Genomic DNA, 18,466 nt, shown 5'->3' with positions numbered 1-18,466 from the left:
CACAGATTAAGCATCAAGCATGTGACAGGTCCTGGGCTAAATGCTGAGAATCCAATATGACATAGCAGTTAAGGACTTTAGAGTCAGAAAGCCTGGGTTCAAGTTCTGCCTCATCGCTTACTAGCTGTGTGACCTGGGGATGTTATTGAGCCTGTCTGAGCCACCAGGAAAACAGATAATAGCATCCAACTTGTGGGATTATTCTGAAGATAACAGTATCATTCATTTGTGTATTCATTTATTTTATAACTATTTATAATTGATCACCCTGTGCAATGTGCCAGGCACCCTGCTAGGTGTTGGCTAAGTATGCTGATGGCAAGGAAGGCAAGATCCCTATTCTCAAGTAGCTTGCAATCCAGAGTCTAGACTATGAACAGGTCGACAAATGAACAGGAAAATCAAAACAAGGTGATGTGTTCAATGGAGGGTGAGGGTGCCTGCTCTAGATTGGGTGGTCAGGACAGACTTCTCAGAAGGGTGCCATCCCAGGAAACCGCTCACTGACAAGAAGAAACGGAGCCTGCAAAATTCAGAGGAAAGGGCATGCCAGACAGAGGGGACAGCAAGTGCCAAGGCCCTAAGGTGGGTCTGAGTTCAGTGTATTCAAGAGGTAAGAAGAAGAGCCGAGCCCGATGCTTGCAACGTAGTGAGTCTCGATATATATGTTTTTGTATTTTGTATTTTGTATTTGTATTTGTATATATATGTTTTTGTAATTATGAGAGCTGCCTGAGCAGGGGCTGAAGCGGACTAGCTCTTGAAGTCCCTATAGCCCTGGACTCACCAGTCGGCAGAGGGGCAGCTAAGAAAATTGGCAGGAAGGCAAAAGAGGCCGAGGCTGCTCAGTGGAAGAATCTCAGAGCCTTTGAAGGGTTCCTCTCCCGCAGTCACTGCTTCCCAAACTCCTAGGGCCCCATCTGTCTCAACCTCTGCTCCTCCCTCACCATCAACATAGCCTCATAAGACTCAGGCCAGAGACACACGTGCAGAGTTGCATACAAGCTGACAAGGAGGCCTTGAAAGCCAGCTCTTCTGGGCATCTCCTGCTGCTGGCTGGGCTTTGTGGGAGATGCAGAGAAGGGCCTGAGGACTGAGGTGTCACTTAGGAAAGGAGGGAGCCATGCCTGGTAATTCACACCCCAGCCCCCTCAGCCTGCTTACTTGGGATGTTCCATGGGCACCTCGAGCACAAGGTCAGGAGGGATTTCAAAGAGCTCAGGGTCGCGGCCATCAGCCTGCAGGACCAGAGGCATCACATCAAAGCGGCCGTACTTGGGCTTCCAGCCCAGGTCGATGCACAGCTGGGGGCAAGACAGGCCCAGTGAGTCTGCAGAAGCAGGTACCTTGACCTCTCTGGACTCTGTTCACATCCACCAAGGCTGGATCTGGTACCTGGGTTAACTCCACAGAGGCAGGGTCCCCTCTGATGGTGCCATCAGGCATCTGGTACCCGGCATACCGGATGAGCTGAGCATTCCAGATCCGGAAGTCATGCTTTCCATCACTCCGCTGGGGGAACACGGTGATGGCCGACCTTCCCCAAGACGAGGACAGTGCTGTTTACCACCTGGCTCTGGCAGGGGCTCCCAGCCATCCCCCACTGGTCCCCCTCCCCTCTTCCTGCACCCGAGCTAACTAAACCAAACTCCTACAGCTCCCTGACCTGCCAAGCTCTCGCAGGCCTCTGACAGCCCGTGACCCACCGCACTTCCTGACATAGCCTCTCCCTCTTTCTTCTCCCTCCAGCTTCCAGCCTTCCTTCAACACCAGCAGAGGGACCCCACCCTGCAGGGGCCCTCCCCACCCCTGGGGCAGGGCTAGCTGCCCCAGCCACTTCCCTTGAGGCACCATATTGCTCTCCTTGCAGTCGAGTTAGTTGGATGCTTGGCTAGTGAAAGCCGGAGGTTCATAGTGGGCTGGAGCAGCATCTTAGGGTCTTAGTCTGCATTCCCCACCCCCACGCCTAGCCCTGTGTTGGGGATTAAGTGGGCACTGAGTGTCTGCTGAACAAAAAAATGAATGAGTGTCCATATGCGCTGTTCAGCCCTATCAGCCTTGACCTCTTTAGTTGGGGGTGGGGAAAGGAACGGTGGGGGGTAGGTACTGATGAGCAGTGACACTCCTCCCTCTAAGAAAAACACCACACTGGAGCAACCTGCTGCAAAACCAGCCTCTCGTCCCTTCTAAAGAGTGGGGAGCCCTAACCCTGAACAGTGAAGAAGCTGCTTCTTCAAGACCCCCCATCACCTCCAAATGGTTCCAAGGCGGAAGCAAAGGAAGAAAATGGGCTACAGAGTGGGGCTGAGCTCCTGGAGGCCAGGCTCACTCCGAGGGCTCTCTGAAGAAGCTGAATTCGTTCTCTTTTCTCTTTCTCTCTGGTTTCTCCTCGAGCCAGAGATGCCTCCCCTAAACCCACCTGCATCTTTTGGCTAAGGCTCGGGGGCAGGGTGGACCCCAGCCGCAGCCTCGGGAAAGGCACACCCACCTGATGTTGCCATTGTTGGTGGAGTAACGCAGGTGTCTGCAGATGTGTTCGAACATTTCCTGGGCAGTAGAACAGCTCCGGGCATCAAAGACCTGCACACAGCCCACCCAGACCGTGCCCGTCAAGGACTGTGAAGACAGAGGCCTCAGGGGTGATCAGAAGCTAAGTCACAGGGGACCGAAGGAGTGGCCCCAACCTCCACTACCCAACACCAGGCAGAGAAGGGCATCTTCCCTCTACATCGACACCTCCCACCTCACAGTTGCCCCATCCATCCTTTCTCCTGCTCTCCTAGGGGAGCCCACTTGGAAGACCCTAGCAAAATCCAAATCCCAAGAAAACTTGATTTTCAAGTGACATGAGTCCAGATTCCCACAGTCCCAGCCTAGCTCCTTTACAACATGAGCACACTTCATACAGGGCCTCCAGCACATTTCCTTACAGCCAGAATAGGTTGCACTGGCATTTCTCATCGATTTCTCTGTCCAGGTGTTTTTAATATTATCCAGCAAGAAATGATCCCCCAGTGGAAAGATAGCCTAGGAGACTAGGATGAACAAAATGTTTTCTAGGGACCAAGAATTCAAATAGTCGAGGTAAACAACCTCTCTGGCAGGACCAGGGCCTCAAGAATAATAATAACAAGGTTGTTTGGTTGTACGATGATATTTAGTCTTCCGAACTTCAAACAAGAGAGAAAGGTCCGCTAGAAATCCTGGTGCTGAAATCGGATTCTAGGCATCTAGACGGGGACCCTCTGAGCTCCCATCTCATGTTCAGGAGTGTGAAGAGAAAACTCGGGGCTCTGGCTTCAGCCTGGGCACAGCTCTGCTTGGCTGTCCCCCCCACCCAGCTTCCTCTCCCACTCGGATCTAAGGAAGCCCACCTGTAGGTTGGACCACTGGATCCTCCCGATGCAGCGGGGGGCATTGCGCCAGGCCTGCTTGGTGGCAAAGATGAGCTCATCTCCCGTCAGCTGGTAGGTTCCTGTTGTTTCTATCTCCTTTGTTACGGCTTCCAGCCTGGCCAGATGTTCCTCTATTTTTGCTCTGAGGGACAGGAAGACATCAGGAAGATCAACAATGGCATGGCCTTAAATGGAGATTAATTCAATCCACAGAAGCAGGAACTGAACTAGGACACCAGGAGGGCAAGACGTCTCTCACAGAGACTGCCCCCTCCAGGGCCAGCTTCATGAGTGTGTGACCAGGGCCCCAAGCTTAGAAGGGCCCCGTGCTTGGTTAAATGCTATGCTGTCACCGTCTTGAAATTCTTAATCATTTTTGAACAGGGAGCCCACATTTTCATTTTTACACTGGGTCCTGCAAATTACGTAGTTGGTCCTGATCTCATTGGCACCCCTCTTGTTTCCAGGCGCTTTTTCTCTAATCACATTCATCTCAGCTTGGTGACCAGAAGCAAGCAGTGCAATCCTTCTCAGACACTTGCAAGACCCAGAGGAGCCCTCATCAAGCCACAGTCACATCGTGCCTGTCAGCCGGGGAAGCACCCATCCACCTTCTCTTGGTTAAGAGATGAGCCAACCCCTCCCATGGCAGCTCCTGGGTACTGAGTACTCAATATGAGCCAGGTACTGGGCAAAGCTACTCACAGTCAGGGGCCCACTGAGTCTGTGAGAGAGGCACTTTTGTGTCCATTTTATAGACCGGTGCATCAAGGCTCTAGGAGTTGAAGTACTGGCCCGGCAACATAAGTGTGATAGACAGCAAAGTCAGGACTCAGACTCAGCTTGCCCTGATGCCAAGGCCAGGCTCTTAACCTTCCACCTTCCACCCCAGGAGGGATGGCAAGCCCAGAGATGATGAGGGCCTACCCACACTTCCCTGGTCAGGACCGGACCAGGACCCGGCCTGCAGGGCCCCAGGGCCTGCTCAAGGAGGAGCCCTAGGCAGCGTGGTCTGTACAGCGGGTTATTTCTCAACCTCTGCACCGCAGCCGCAATTCCATATAGGATTTCTCAACTGGCTTCCCCTCTCCCCTCCCAGACTTCAGAAATATCCCACAGGGAGGGATTCAATCAGAAAGACTTTGAAACACACACACACACACACACACACAGAGCGACCTTGAGATTTCCAATCACCACCAAAGACTTCTGAAATGGCAACAAACAAAACTATTTAAGGAACGAACTCCTGATTAAGAAGAGTGGACAACTCAGAACAAAATGCCCTTTCTGTGGATGAAGAGTGTCTTGACAGCTCTTCGTTGATTAAAGAAAAAAGCTCAAAGACAAAACACTTGACACTATCTATCTTCAAGGACACTCCTGGCATAAGGACCCACTGGGTGAGGCTGATGCTGCTGCACCACTGGAAGCCCTCTCTCCCCAAACAAAGCTTCTAGAATTACTCCCCACTCCGCATCCAAGCCTGAAAACAGTGGTGATCACCAGAACACTGATGCCTCCACCACTCAGTAGTGTGAACACGTGACCACGTAAGAAAGAACTTCCCTCTGTGAGAAGCAAATGGGTTTGAACAGCCACCAAGAGCAGCCCTGGAGCCTCCTGGGCTAACACCCACCCAACCGCCTTCCAAACACCAGCAGGACCTCCCAGGTCCTGACCAGCCTGGGGTCAGGAACCTTCAGGGTCAAAGAGCTGGATGCTAGAACATGGCGGTTGAAGCAGGAGTTCTGGTGCCAGACTATTTGGGTTCAAGACCCAGCTCTGGGACTTCAGAAGGTGTGACTCTGAGCAAGTTACATCTCCTCCATGGGCTTCAGTTTCCTTGCCTGTAAGATGGGGAGGACAATAATGGTACCAATCTCACAGACTTGCAGTGACTATTATGTCTAAGGCACTTAGGACCCAGAACATACTTAGCATTCAGTGTTAGCATCAATACTGCGGCCCAATGAAGTCCATCAACAAATTCCTGGACCCCGAAAGGCTCATCAGTCAACACTGAGCTGAACACCCAAGGATCTTGAAGTTCCCAGTCACAAAGCACTTCTGCAGAGCTTCTAGTTACACAGCACACACGGCAGGCAACCCCCAGGGCTGTCAATCCGGCTGGACATTAGAATCGCCCAGGGAGCTTCTCAAGAACAGGGATGTCTGCCCCGCCCCAATTCCTGAGACCCTGACGCCCTTGGCCCAGGGGACACTGGCATCAGTATTTTGCAAGGTCTTCAGGTGACTCTCCTATGCCACCAGGGCTGACGATCAACGGCCCTCAAAGATAAGAGCCTCTTTCTAAGTCAAGACCCAAGGTCTCTCCCAGCTCAGACACCGTAGGCTCAGAGCAGAGGGGATGTGGTATCACCAGGACCCACTCCTCCCGCCAAGGGGGTCCCAGATGCACTTCTGTGGCTCACTTCATGCAACGAAGTGCTGTGGGGGGCTGCACCATAAAGGCCACACTGCCCTCCCCGCCCACAAAACAGCAACGCCATTCCCTCGGCCATCCTGACATATGATCCCCTTGTGTATTTTTATTTTAAAGTTGGGCTAAATTAATAGCCATATATTTTATGAAATCCATGAATATAGAAGCCCACAGAGTTCAGAGCAAAGAGCACAGCCTGCCCTCTTCAAGTCAAGCGGCCTGGATTCTAGCTGGGGCTGGATGACCTCAGGTATGTCACTGGGCTTTGCTGTTCACACCTGTAGGAGGAGGGCTTGGCTAGGTGGTCTTGAAGGTCCCTTCTATCTCACACATTTCATAACAAGAGTGCACATCAATTCATGGTCGAGGTGACTCTGCGCCAGGACACAATGTGATCCTCACAGCAATCTTACAACCCAGGTTCTATCATCCCCCCTTTTACAGATGAGAAAGTTGAGGCACAGAGAGGGTAAACAGGCTTCCTAAGGACACGGACTGGTTACTGGTGGAGCCAGGATTCAAACTCCCTTATACTCCCAACCCACACTTTAACCACCATCACTACACCTCTTTGTCTCATGATTGTGAGAACCTGTTCCAGGCTCTTTTCCCTTGGAAAACTATGCTGCAGCCCTGGATGCACTGTGAGTCCAGGAAGGAAAGGGGTCTAGGGGCAGAGGGAAGCGGCTGGAGAAAGGAGAGCTCAGGGAAGGGGGAGGCAGTCAGCCTGCAGGAAGCGAGCCTTACTCTTTGAAGGAGTTGTAATACTGGTTGACAAATTGGATAGCGTGAGGTAGAAGCTCATCTGGGGGTGTAGGCTTGTCCCTGGGCCCTCTGGTCATACTTTTGGGGTTCATGACGGCTGCCAGGCAAGACTTGGACTTGCAAGCGACCTCCTGGAAAGAGAGAGGCAGGCAGTGAGGCGGGCTGCTTGGCTACTCGGCACAGGTGTCGACAGCCATCCTCCTCCGGGGCCAGCTCTCCTGGCCACCTCCTTCTACTCCAGCTGCTCCGGCTCCCTGATGCCCCTCTCCACCCCTGTGGCACCTCCTCCTTGGGGTCCACCAGGCTTTCTCCCCTCCCAGACCTCCTCTCTTCTGCTGGCTGAACCCCAGTGGGTGCGAGCTGGGGTTGCTCCCTGACCCTGGGCTCAGTCTCTGGCCCTCCTCCCCAGCTGGCCCCAGACCAGAGCAAAGTCAACAACTCGATCCCTGGAAACATCTCAACTACTTTCTCATTGAAAGAGGCTGATGTGGCTCCCGGGAACACTTATCGGTGTTTGGCCAAAATGAATTGAAAGGGTGCAAACCCCAAAGTCAGAGGATGGTACAGAAAAAATACTGGAAGGAAGTACACCCAAATGTTGACTGTGGTAATTTCTGGAAGGTGTGGGAAATCTGCTTTCACGGGCTTGAAATTTTCAATTGTTTCCCATTTTACAATCATAGAATGCACTCTAAAGTTAGAATAAGAAATTCATGGGGCTGGCCCGGTGGCACAGTGGTTAAGTGCACACGTTCCACTTTGGTGGCCCCGGGTTAGCAAGTTCGGACCCTGGGTGCGGACATGGCACCACTTAGCAAGCCATGCTGTGGTAGCGTCCCACATATAAAGTAGAGGAAGATGGGTATAGATGTTAGCTCAGAGCCAGTCTTCCTCAGCAAACAGAGGAGGATTGGCAGCAGATGTCAGGTCAGGGCTAATCTTCCTCGAAAAAAAAAAAAAAGAAACTCAGAAGATAGGAAGGAGTCTTAAAGTGCACTTAATCCAACTACTCACTGGACACTTGGACCCCTTTCCAATCTCACTATCAAACGGCCCTCGAGTCCTTCTAGTGACAGGGAGCTCCCTATCTCCTGACGTAGTTCAGTCCAGATTTGAGCAGTTCTCTTAGAAAATTCTCCCCGACACTATGCTGGAATCTGTCCCTCTGAGAAAGAATGAATTTGTTCCTGCAATGATTTATCTCACTTTCTGGATTAGCCATTATCCATTAGAGGGGTTAACAGGGCGTTGACATCATTTACTTCCTACTGTCATTTGTGAGGAACCTCCATCTCTGTTCCCAGCACCCTTTGCCCAAGCAGATGACTGTGTGGTTTGCCCAGGGGGACATCCGTTCGATTGACCAAGGGCCCTGATGCTTTCACCAGCTTGGGACCCAGGTGGCTCTCCCTCAAGCCCAAGACTGCTCACCCCATTGGCCTCGCGGTGAAGCATGTCCTCGAAAGTCATCCCGTTACCCCAGTTTTTGATCCTCACATGCCGTGGGCAGGCCGAGGGGGGCACATCCAGCTTGACCAGGGATTCTGGAGACTTCTAGAGAGGGAAAAACCACGGTCCAAATGCCTCCAACCCCAGGCCCCTGGGCCCTGCTTTGGCTTTGGGTGGGGTGCGGAGCTGTGGGCGGTTGGAGTGTCCATTCATGTCCCTCCTCCCTTCCTGGCAACCTGGCCACCTGGGCCAGTGCCTGCTAAGAGCTCCAGGTGCCTGGGCCACCGGCCAGGCTTCTCTCCTCACCCAACACCCTGCCAAATGCTCCCTCAGAGGAACTGCAACAGGGGGGACTAAGGTTAGATGCAAGGGAGACTGCTGTCACAGCCAACACTGCTGTGAACTGAAATCAGGACCAGGAAGAGTATACCACTGCCTTCCACGGAGACACTCCAGATGTGAAAAGCTTCTTCTCTCCCACCCGCTTCTCTGCCCGTCTCTCTGGAACAGTGAGGTGCAAAGCACTCAGGGAAGATGGGACCAGTGGGCTAGAGGCTGGGGGCCAGGACTGAAGGCTCAGTGGCTGAGTTGGGCATTATTTTGGAGCGTCCTACCTCTGGCTCCACGGATGGTCTCCTCTCACCCATGCCTGCCAGCCCACATAGGCAAGTCACCCAGGGGCCAGTGCACCTTGGGGCCACCACTCCTAATCATCATGGGTCATCCCGCTCTCTCAAAGCCCTTCCTCACTGCCCTTGAGCCCGCCAGGTCTCTACTCACTGCCCAGACCCCAGCTTCCACCAGGATGCTCAGCCTGCATCTGCCTGGGAGAGGGAGGAAGGGGCTTCCCATACCCGTGTGACTCACTGACCTTTGCCATTCCGGTGACGGGCTGCAGGGACTCATTCCTGTGCTTGCCGAGGCTGTGACCCTTGGGGTCATCCTGTGTCACTGAACTGTGAAAGGAAACAGTTATCATGAGATGGAGTATCTGACGGCAGCGAGGGATCTTGGAGCCCCGTCTGCCAATCCCCCATTGGATGGATGTGGGAACTCAGGTCCAGAGGGTGGGAGTGAATTTCATGGCTTCCAGTCAAGGAGGATGTGCGTTTGGGGGTCAGGGGGGAGGAGGCCAGTCGGTCAGATCCAATCTCTGCACCATCACCGCCCTCCCTGCTTCTCTTCTTCTCTTGCTTCCCCCGTCCAAAGCCAAAAGACACAAGGGGAGCTGAGGCAAGCCAGCAGCCCAAAGGGTAAGCCACAGAAGCCCTGGGAAGATGCCCCCTCAAAAGCTAGGTACAAATGTGGCACAGGGCTGCGTGGGCTCCTTCAACCCTGCCCTCCCAGGCCAGCAGCACTGCCCGCTACCCACTCATTTGGGGGGAATTAAGCTTTTTTATTTAAAGCGCTTGATTTATCTTGGTTTCTTTACTTGTTCTAAGTTTTTATTATGGAAAATGTTAAGCACATACAGGTAGGGAGAACAGTGAAATAAACCCCCACGGGCCCTTCACCCAGATTCAACCCAGTTAAACAATTGTCAACCCACGGCCAATCTTGTTTCAATTCTACTCTCCCAGCCCCGCCATCATTTCAAAAAAAGACTGAGATGTCATGTCATCCATAAATATCTCAGGAACTATTTCTGGAAGACAAAACTCTTTAACAAGACATATTCATTATATTTACCTTCAAACAACAGATTTAAAGAATTTAGCCTGTCCTTTGAAGAGGGAAAAGCCCTAACAGTCTGAAGCCACTCAGAACCCTTTGGTTCTGGTTTGGGATTTCAGGTTCGCTCTCCTGACAAGTGCTACAGAGAAGAGAAGCTGTGGGACTCCTCCCAGCCACATCCCCGTGAGCACCCCTCCAAGAGTGACACCCCACAACACGCCTCCTCTGCGGGCTAATCGCACTATGGGCCATTTTAGTATGGAAGCTGTTGCACCCCATGTTCTTTGTAGTATTTCTGGGGTGTGCCTGCACACATGTGCACACCAATGGGAAAGGGAGTCAGAGAATATTACAAGGGTCTCTCATTTTCTGCTGTATGCCTATCTGTGGTGTTGGAATATGACAAATGAACATATATTGCTTTTATTATTGGAAAAAGTAATGACTCTACAATTAACTATATACATCATATCATAGCATTAAATGACTTATAACTATAAAGACATAGTGTCCCTTTAAGAGAACATAAGCACGTATTGGAAAGCAACTTCTCTCTGAATCAAGTGATTCAGCAGCCCTGTGAAGTGCCCTCACTTACAAATGTCATCTTTTTAAATACTAAATTTTCCAAATTTATGTAGCTAGTGTAAAAATTGTTCTTGCTGTACCATTCTTGCTGCACTCTCAATCATTTTAAAAATCTGTTGGTAGGTTCTTCCAAGTTGGAGAAAATGTGACCACCTTTCATTACCCCTCTGACTGGTGTGCCCCACCAGAAAAAAAGCCAATATAGGGTAATCTGAACATTCAGAACAGATAAGCCACGGCTGAATGGTCATCATGGGGCTGCTGAAAAAGGATGGTGTTTTGAGGCTGGGGTCCTCAGTATCGTCACCCCTCACCCCAAACCCACTGTGTTTGTTTTTCCTTCCTCTCACTTCTGGCCAGAGAACTGGAGAATTTGAGAAGCTCATGGTCCACAGTGACATTTAGATTGAGAAACAGTGTCTTTGTACACTTAACATAACTATTGCCCCCAAATATTAAAAAGCTACCTGAAAATCCACTATATAGATGGACCATAGTGAGCCTGAGCCCATTACCTATGGCTGGATATTTAGATTGTGTCCAGTTTCTCCACCATTATAAATAACGCCTCAAACGGTGTACATGGTCTGCAGCTGGCTGTGTGTGTGTGTGTGCGTGCGTGTGTGTGCATGCGTGTATGTGTATGAAAGCACAGAAAATCCCTTGAGGGAAATGCCAGTGAATGTTAACAGCGACTAGCCTCACGTGATAAGATCAGGGGCAATTTGAATTTTTCTTTACATTTGCCCGCATTTTCCAACTTTTCACAGTAACCGTGAATTCCTTTCATAATTGGGAACATTTTTTTAATTTGAAAAATGAATAAACAAAGCTATGCCCAGTCCCCTTTCTCCCCCACCTAGCGGATTTCTTTGGGTTAGCTGCTGGGAGATAAGGTGACCAGAAGCCAGGTGAGTGTATTAAGGATCTGGATACTTAGTGACAAATTATTGCTTCATCTATCCAGATGCTCATGCGGTTTGGCTAAACCTATGGCCGTGCGCGGTCCCGCTTGGTCCTTCCTGGAAATGGAGGACCCTTAAGGACGTGCCATCAAAAAGGGTGCTGGAGTGTGGTGCTTGCTTAGCCCCACAACTATCCACAAGCCCCTGAGCGACACAAGACGCTGAGGTCAGAGCTGCGGTCTGTGGCTGGCTTGGGGGCCGACCTGGGGGCCTGATGCCCCTATGGGTCCCGCTCCTGTGCGATACCTCTCCATACACCAAGGGTGGGGGGCGAGGAGGCACTCTGGGAAATGGGTCTTATTTGTCAAACAAGAACCTCTTTGCTCTCTTAAGCATATCTGTCCTAAAGGGTGTAGCAGCCCCGGTGCTGAAAAATCTAGAAAGCTCCCAAGTGCTCAAACATCCACAAGTCCTACACCAGCCTGCATAGACGCCTCTCGTGGGTGCATGTGGGGCTTCTCTGGGTCTTGGTGGCTACTGAAGTGCAACCTCCTATGCGTTCTGAACGAGGACAATACTTAAGTCTTCATCGGAATCCTACAGAGCGAATATTCCAACCCTCAGGTTGTCAGGGAAAGCCTAGGCTCAGAAACAGCGCCGCGCGCGGTTCGAGCGCGGTCCCAGCGCGGAGCCGCGCGCCTCCCTCCCAGCCCGGACCCGGCGGGAGTACCTGGCTCGGCGGCGACCGCAGGTGCTCTGTGGCCGGAGGATTCTACGGAGGAGCCGGCAGAGTCGGGGCCAGGCGGCCTCACACGCCGCGCCCAGGCCCTCGCGCATGGCCCCGGCGCAGGCGCTGCTCCAAGGGCGCCTCGCTCCGCGCGCCGCGCCGGCCGCTTTATCGCCGCCGGACCCCGCAGCCCCCACCCCGGGGCGGAGCGAGCCAGAGAGGCGGACTGGATTCGGCTTCATCCCACACCCGGCCCGGGGCCAGAGTGTCGGCCCCCCGGGCGGCCACCTGGCCCGGCCGGGCGCGCCTGGCCCCGCGCCTGCTCTTTCCTCGATGTCGTCCCCGGCCCCCCACACCCAGCGGCCCACAGCGCGAGTTCCAGGGAAGTCTGCCTTTTGGTTGCCGCGTGACTTTCTCTGGGCTAAGACCCCGGCACAAGTACACCCGGCCTGGGGTTTGTTTTTCCCCATGAAATAACAATAACGATCATAATAATAACTCCCATTGTACAGTGCTTTATAGTGTACAAACAAACTTTCCTGTCTATTTCATCCACCCTTTACTAAATCCGGTCAAGAAGGCAAGTCTATATTGTTATCCCCACTTTATGGAGCAGAAAACTGGGGAACCCAGAGAGGTTAAAGATCTTGCCCAAGGCCACACAGTAGCCCCAGGGCCACAGCCCAAACTCTCTCACCTCGCAGGCTGCCCCAGGGAATGCTATTTCTGTTTTGCGTGTTCAGTGTGATTCCAGAAAGAAAGCCAAAGAAAGCTCAGGGCTGCAGGTGACTTTTAGTGGGAGATGTGGGGGGGGGCGGTTGGACCAGAAGCCCCCTCAGGTCCCTTCCAGCCTCCTGGTCCTTGCTACCTGGAAGGCACGGGACCTGCTGACTGTGCTCCATCTATTTGTTGCTCTGGACACTGGGAACAGGACAACTCCTAGGGTCCAGACGGGCAGGGCAGCAGCCCTGGGCCTCAGAGCACAGGGAGCCCTCCTGGACATACTCCAGCACGTTTCATCCCAAACCCAAATTCCAGTGGAATGAAGGAGGGTACATATTTATTCTGAGCCAACTGCAACCCCTCTCAGCTTTGTTCCGAATTCCATCTATCTTCACCCAGATGTTCCCAACATTTGCCTTTATCTCTAAAACACACACACACACACAGACACCATGTTCACTTCCTAATCATTTGTTTTCATGACATATAGCATCATGAGTCACCTATAATCGGTTTTTGGTCTTATTACACCTGATTGGATTTGAAAATTACTTTTTAAAATCAAAATATATTAATTGGCCCCTGTTGCTTTCAGGATAAAATCCCCTTTGTACTGCTGCTTCCTCTTCCACTAGCGTCTTCCCCACACACAGCCCCCCCAGCTGGAGGGTGCAGTCCAGCTGGGCCTACCTCCTCCTGAAAGCTTTCTCCCACCTCACTCCTCCCCACACTACAGCCAGGCCAGGCACCCCACAGGAGCCCCAGAAGAGATCCTAGTGCAGCCGCAGTCTCCTGTCACCTCCTGTCTACCTCTGTCTCCCCCCTCACTCCGATGTCTGGAGCTCTTTAGCGTCACATTGTCCATGGACTCTGGCCCAAACCAGATGGGAAGGCATCATTTCCCGCATCCCCTCCCAGACACAGAGTAGGCCTGCAGGGAGAGCCCATCCAGGGCTGGGAGGTGTGAGTCTGGCTTTGGTTCAAACCTCAGCTCCACCTCTTTCCGGATATTGACCTTGACTGAGTAAATCACTCAACCTTGTGAAATAGGGATGACAATAGTTTCTGCCTCATAACTGACACGGTAATAAGGACTTTATAAACATTCTCTCTTATTTTTAGCTGCTGTGTATGCAATTAATAAATGGCTCCATTTATTGTTTACCTAATTGATAAACGGAAGGACTTCATTGACAGTGACACCCAGCACAGTGCCAGGTGAGGAGCCCTCAGCCAATAACTGTTCATGGGCTGGAACCTGCCCAGGACCAAAAGTGTGGCAGCCCAGTGTAGCGGTTGTGAGCTAGACCGCCGGGTTTCACTCCGGCTCTGTCATTTGCTAACTGTGAGGTCTTAAAAATTACTTCAACTCTCTAGCCTACGGTATCCTCATCGCTACAGCAGGAGGATAACAAAAGTCCCTTCTTCACGGACTGTTGGGAGGGTTAAATGGATTAATGCATGGTATTTTCTCTCCATGACTCTAAAATCTGACTGAGCACTTCCGCCAGTCCGCTCAAGCTTAAAAAGATGGGTCAAGTCAGCTGGTTTGCCTCAGGCCAACCTACAGCTCAGGGCCCTGCCTGGGGTCTGAGCTCAGGTCTCCTGAATGGTTGGAAAACACAAGTCAGGAATAGCCATTGGTGCTATTAGAGGGTGTGGGATTCAGGGAGAAAGGCTGCAGGCCACACTGTAGGGGCTGGGGGAAGGTGGGGTTCAGGATGATCCCCAAAAGGTAGGGGAGGGATTGGGTCTGGATGAGTCAAGAGAGGAATGTGCTGTGTACAGGCACTGGGAAACCGAGGAAGGCTGGGCCGGGCAGGTGGATGGGCCCTCTGTCTGCGAAGGGTGATCATGCAGAAACAACCCTGCAATCAAGCCTCAGTGTGGTGACAGGTGATGGGGAGCTACTGCAGACTCTAGAGCAACAGCATGACTTGCTAGAAGTCAAGTTGGAATGAGAGAAGTCAGAGCCAGTGTGGGGCACTGCACCTGGGGAGGCCAGCCAGCAGGGGCTGCAATGGTGAGGTGAAGCCAGGGAAGGGATGTATGACTTGGTGACCGAGAAGAGCCAAAGCAGATTCCTGGGGTTCAAGCCCTCTCAAGATCCTGGGAGGAGCGGTGAGGCCACCGGCAGCCTGCAGCTTTCAAATCAGAAGTACCAGGAGGAAGTCAGAGGCCGTCCAACCCTGTGTTCTCCTCTCTCGGTCTCTGGGCCACTACAGCCCACACCATCAGGCTTTAAACATTCTCTCCTCCAGTTCAACGCTCACACCACACCTGATCTGTCTCACTGAGGCATCTACGATGGCTCCCTGATACCAAGCAGGGCAAGTCCACGTCCCCTACTCTGTGTTCAAGCCATGCGTGCTCTGGCCTTGCGTCTCCTATCCCCGCCCCCTACCCACGGCCCCTACCGCATGCCAGGCCCAAGCACAGTCATGCTGGCTTCTGCCTCTGAGCTTTTGCCCCTCACCCCCTTCCCGAAGTGTCTGCACCACCTCTCCTCACCTCTCCACATTCTACCCCTCCTCCAAGGCCACACCGGGCCCACTCCCTTCTGTGACGCCCTTAGAGGGGACTGTTTAAGGTGCCCAACCCCATCCTAGCTGCCAACAGCAATAGCAATGATGACACCTGCCACAGTGCCATTTATTGAGCAGCTAGTCTCTGCCAGGCATGGTGCTAAGCTGTTTACATGTGAAAATTCATTTCAGTCTTGCCACCACCCCAGGAGATAGGCATTACTACTCCCTTCTGACAGACAGGGAAACTGAGGCTCAGAGGCTGGGGGACTTGCCAAAGGCCACAGGGCTATTAAACGGCAAAGCCAGCTGCTTATCCCCAAGCCCATTCTCGTTTTCTGCTGCTTTCCTGCCACCTCTGTCTGTCATGCTGCCCACCTCCAGGGAGCACCCTGCCCACTGCGGTCCCCAGGACAGGCTTCACTGGGGCTGTGGGGCGGCCTTGTGTGGACCGGGCCTCTACTTCCATTCATGGTTTCATGTTCTTGCAGATGGAGTTGTCTTTCCACTTGGGCAAGCCTCAACCTCCAGTCCGAGGCTGTGAACCCTTCTAGCATGTTCTGGAAGCCTGTCCGCAGACTGGTTGGTCGGCTGACTAGTTCTCCCAGTTCTGCCTCCCGCTTGCTCCTCCTACAAACGAGGGGTTCAAATTCCACCTCTGTAATTACCAGTCATGTGACGGAGGAAGTCACCCTCCTCTTAGAGCTTCTATTTCCTCATCTGCAGGATGAGACAACAGCTCACACTTCACAGAGCCGCCGTGGAGATCCGTTGAGAGGCAATGCGCGTGAAGCGCCCTGTATAGCCCCGGCACAGAGTGCGCGCTACATCAACTGTAATAAACCGGAACGCAGATTGGGCGCCTGCTCTGTGCGGGCACACTGCAAAGTGCATTACAGGCACACTCTCATTTCATCCACAACATGCCACGAGGAGGTTCCCATTGGTGTCCCCATCCTGCAGATGAGAACACCTGGGGCTCAGAGAGGTTAACTTGCCCTAGGTCACACAGCCGGTGAGAGACAGCACCGGGCTTGGATAAAGTCTATCTAACATCCTGGTACTCTTCAGTAGGTTGGTATTCAAAATGTCTAATAACTAGCAAGGCATTTGCACTGGTGAATCAGAACAGGCATCAGCCGGGATGCCTCCTGGTTCTAACCACTGGCCTCCACTGCCTCCCATTCCCAAGTTAGGTATTCCATATTCGCCTCCCATATTCTTCTCCCAGAGATTCCAAGCTCATTGAGGGCCAGGACTGGGCCATGTCCCTTCCTTCCTCACATAGTGTCAGGTGCAGCGAGGTGCCCAATAAATAATGGCTACATCAGATTCCAAGAGGGACGTCCAAGAAGCAAACGGCAAGATCAGACTTCCAGTGACAAGCCAGGGGCAAAGAGAGGACTTCTGAGTTGTCGGCAGAGAGTGGAGGATGGCAGCCGAGAGGACACAAGAGCAGGTGGCAGCGGGGAGCAGCTTACCTGGAGGGCGCCTGGGTGCTCTTCCACACGTTGTTGTTGAGGTCCATTTCTTCAGTCAAGTCATACTGGTTGAATTTGGCCTTAAACAGAAACTTCCAGGGACAGGCCATCTCTGTGGCTATGCAAAGCAGGTCACTTGTCTGGATTTGAACTCGGAGATTCTTCGCTGTGGGGCTGAGGAAAGAGAAGGAGATAGCGACGGAAGGTTGAGGAAGAGTTTACAGAACTGGGCCTTCTCGGTACGGTTGGTTTACCGAGGAAGCAGTGCAAAAGTGAACATAGGTCTTGATCAGCCACCTCATCGATGCTTTGCAACCTCTGTCCCTATTTTGGGGCTGGATTTGGGGATCCTACGGACATAGACTTTAATTCTGCAAAGTCATAACAATCTAAAGGGCGAACACTGGACCCACAAGGACAAAGCATCCGCTGTGAGCCTCCTTAGTGGAACCTGCTGGCCCACCTGACCCGGCCAGCTTCACTGCTGACCCCAGGTGATGGGGCAGGAGCCTCTGGTCACTGACACATGGGCGCCTTGGCCTGGCCCTGCAACATCGCTTCCAGCAGCTCTTATTAGCAACCGTCATTTATGCCTGTCATTGGAGAAAGCACTCAAGTTATAGCTGCCTTTCTTTTAAGATTTTGCAATTGTTATCAACTTGACCATCTGTTTCTTTTTTATTATTTGGGGAGGGGGGAACAGGGAAATAATTATTTGTGAAAAAAATGCACTCCACTCTCAATATTCAAGATCATCTTTTCTAAAGACGAAAAAGGAGAGCTAAGCGGAGGCCTGGGTCTGGCCTGGGCTTGCCCCCAGCACACCTCTGCAATGGGGACACCATTTGCACTGGAAGGCAGGGCAGTGATGGGGCCCATATAAGAATCCTGGAGCCCCCCAAATCTGGGTTCAAATCCTGGCTCTACTAGTTACATGACCTGGATCCAGTTATTCAACTGGGACTCATTTTTTCATCCTTAAAATGGGCTTAGTAATATCCATCTTAACAGAATTTGTTTGGGAGGAGAGAGGTGCATGTTATAAGGACTGGATAGGATAATCTATATTAAAAACAGTTCTTTGCAGATCACTCCCTACTCTCCAGTCTGAATTTTCCAAAACGTTTTTCCTCAAAATGCAGCAGCCACAGCAAATTTTGCCGAAAAAACAATCTGAATAAGATGGCCAGTTCAAATGGCCCAAGCCTTGTGTTGGCATGTCTTAGAATTTCTACCAGTTTATCTCTGGAGGCAGAATATCCCCACAGTTTTCTGAGCCTTCGCAAACAGGAAGAAACAAAACCCACTCAAAACAGCAGCTTCCCCCGAAATGAAGACAACTCACCTCGCAGCTGGCCTACCCTGCCTCTGCAGGGTGTGGACGCGCAAACTGCAGGGAAACGTGCACCTTGAGAACTTCGGGACAGCCTAGAACTGCCTGGTCCCTTCGCCAAAGGTGGCTGAGAGGTTTCAAACCAGCAACGCTGAGTTCTCGGGGGCCGGGGAGCCTCAGTCTTCAAGCCACTATAAAGTTATGATCACACAGGCAGCGAAGAAGTATTTATACCCACCCCGTGCCATCCAGGGAGCTGTTTTTGCATAAAGGTCACTTTTTTGTTTCCAAAGGGAGTGTCCCCAGCTGGGTGTGCGGTTAGCTAGCTTATGACTGGGACTCCTGACCTGTGTCTGACTTGAGCCTGTTACATCACTCCACGCAGTGCATCCCCAGTAAACTCACCTCTTCCTGGTCCCGGGCCAAGGGCAACTTGTCAGCAGGGTGGTGGGTCC

General features: G+C 52.2%; 1 protein-coding gene across 2 annotated transcripts in view; it reads right to left on the bottom strand.

Annotated features, from left to right (window-relative positions):
- The window catches only part of NOS2 (nitric oxide synthase 2), a 40,471-nt gene extending 22,309 nt beyond the window's left edge, over positions 1–18,162 (bottom strand). Inside the window, exons 1-9 of one of the 2 annotated variants that reach the window (XM_070482726.1) lie at positions 18,024–18,162; positions 16,679–16,852; positions 8,927–9,011; positions 8,038–8,160; positions 6,589–6,737; positions 3,375–3,537; positions 2,489–2,580; positions 1,396–1,537; positions 1,165–1,304 (exon numbers count right to left, since the gene is read on the bottom strand). In XM_070482726.1, the coding sequence (XP_070338827.1) occupies positions 1,165–1,304; positions 1,396–1,537; positions 2,489–2,580; positions 3,375–3,537; positions 6,589–6,737; positions 8,038–8,160; positions 8,927–9,011; positions 16,679–16,788 (1,004 nt within the window). In that variant the 5' untranslated portion in view covers positions 16,789–16,852; positions 18,024–18,162. Of the gene's footprint in view, positions 1–1,164; positions 1,305–1,395; positions 1,538–2,488; positions 2,581–3,374; positions 3,538–6,588; positions 6,738–8,037; positions 8,161–8,926; positions 9,012–11,952; positions 12,334–16,678; positions 16,853–18,023 lie in introns of those variants that run through there. The other variant, XM_070482725.1, reaches the window with a different exon arrangement.
- Positions 18,163–18,466: the final 304 nt, after the last annotated feature.

The sequence above is a fragment of the Equus asinus genome, chromosome 13, assembly GCF_041296235.1.
Source record: "Equus asinus isolate D_3611 breed Donkey chromosome 13, EquAss-T2T_v2, whole genome shotgun sequence".
In the NCBI taxonomy this organism is placed as follows: domain Eukaryota; kingdom Metazoa; phylum Chordata; class Mammalia; order Perissodactyla; family Equidae; genus Equus; species Equus asinus.
The sequence above is the reverse complement of the archived record's forward strand: the minus strand, read 5'-3'. Positions and strand labels throughout refer to the sequence as shown.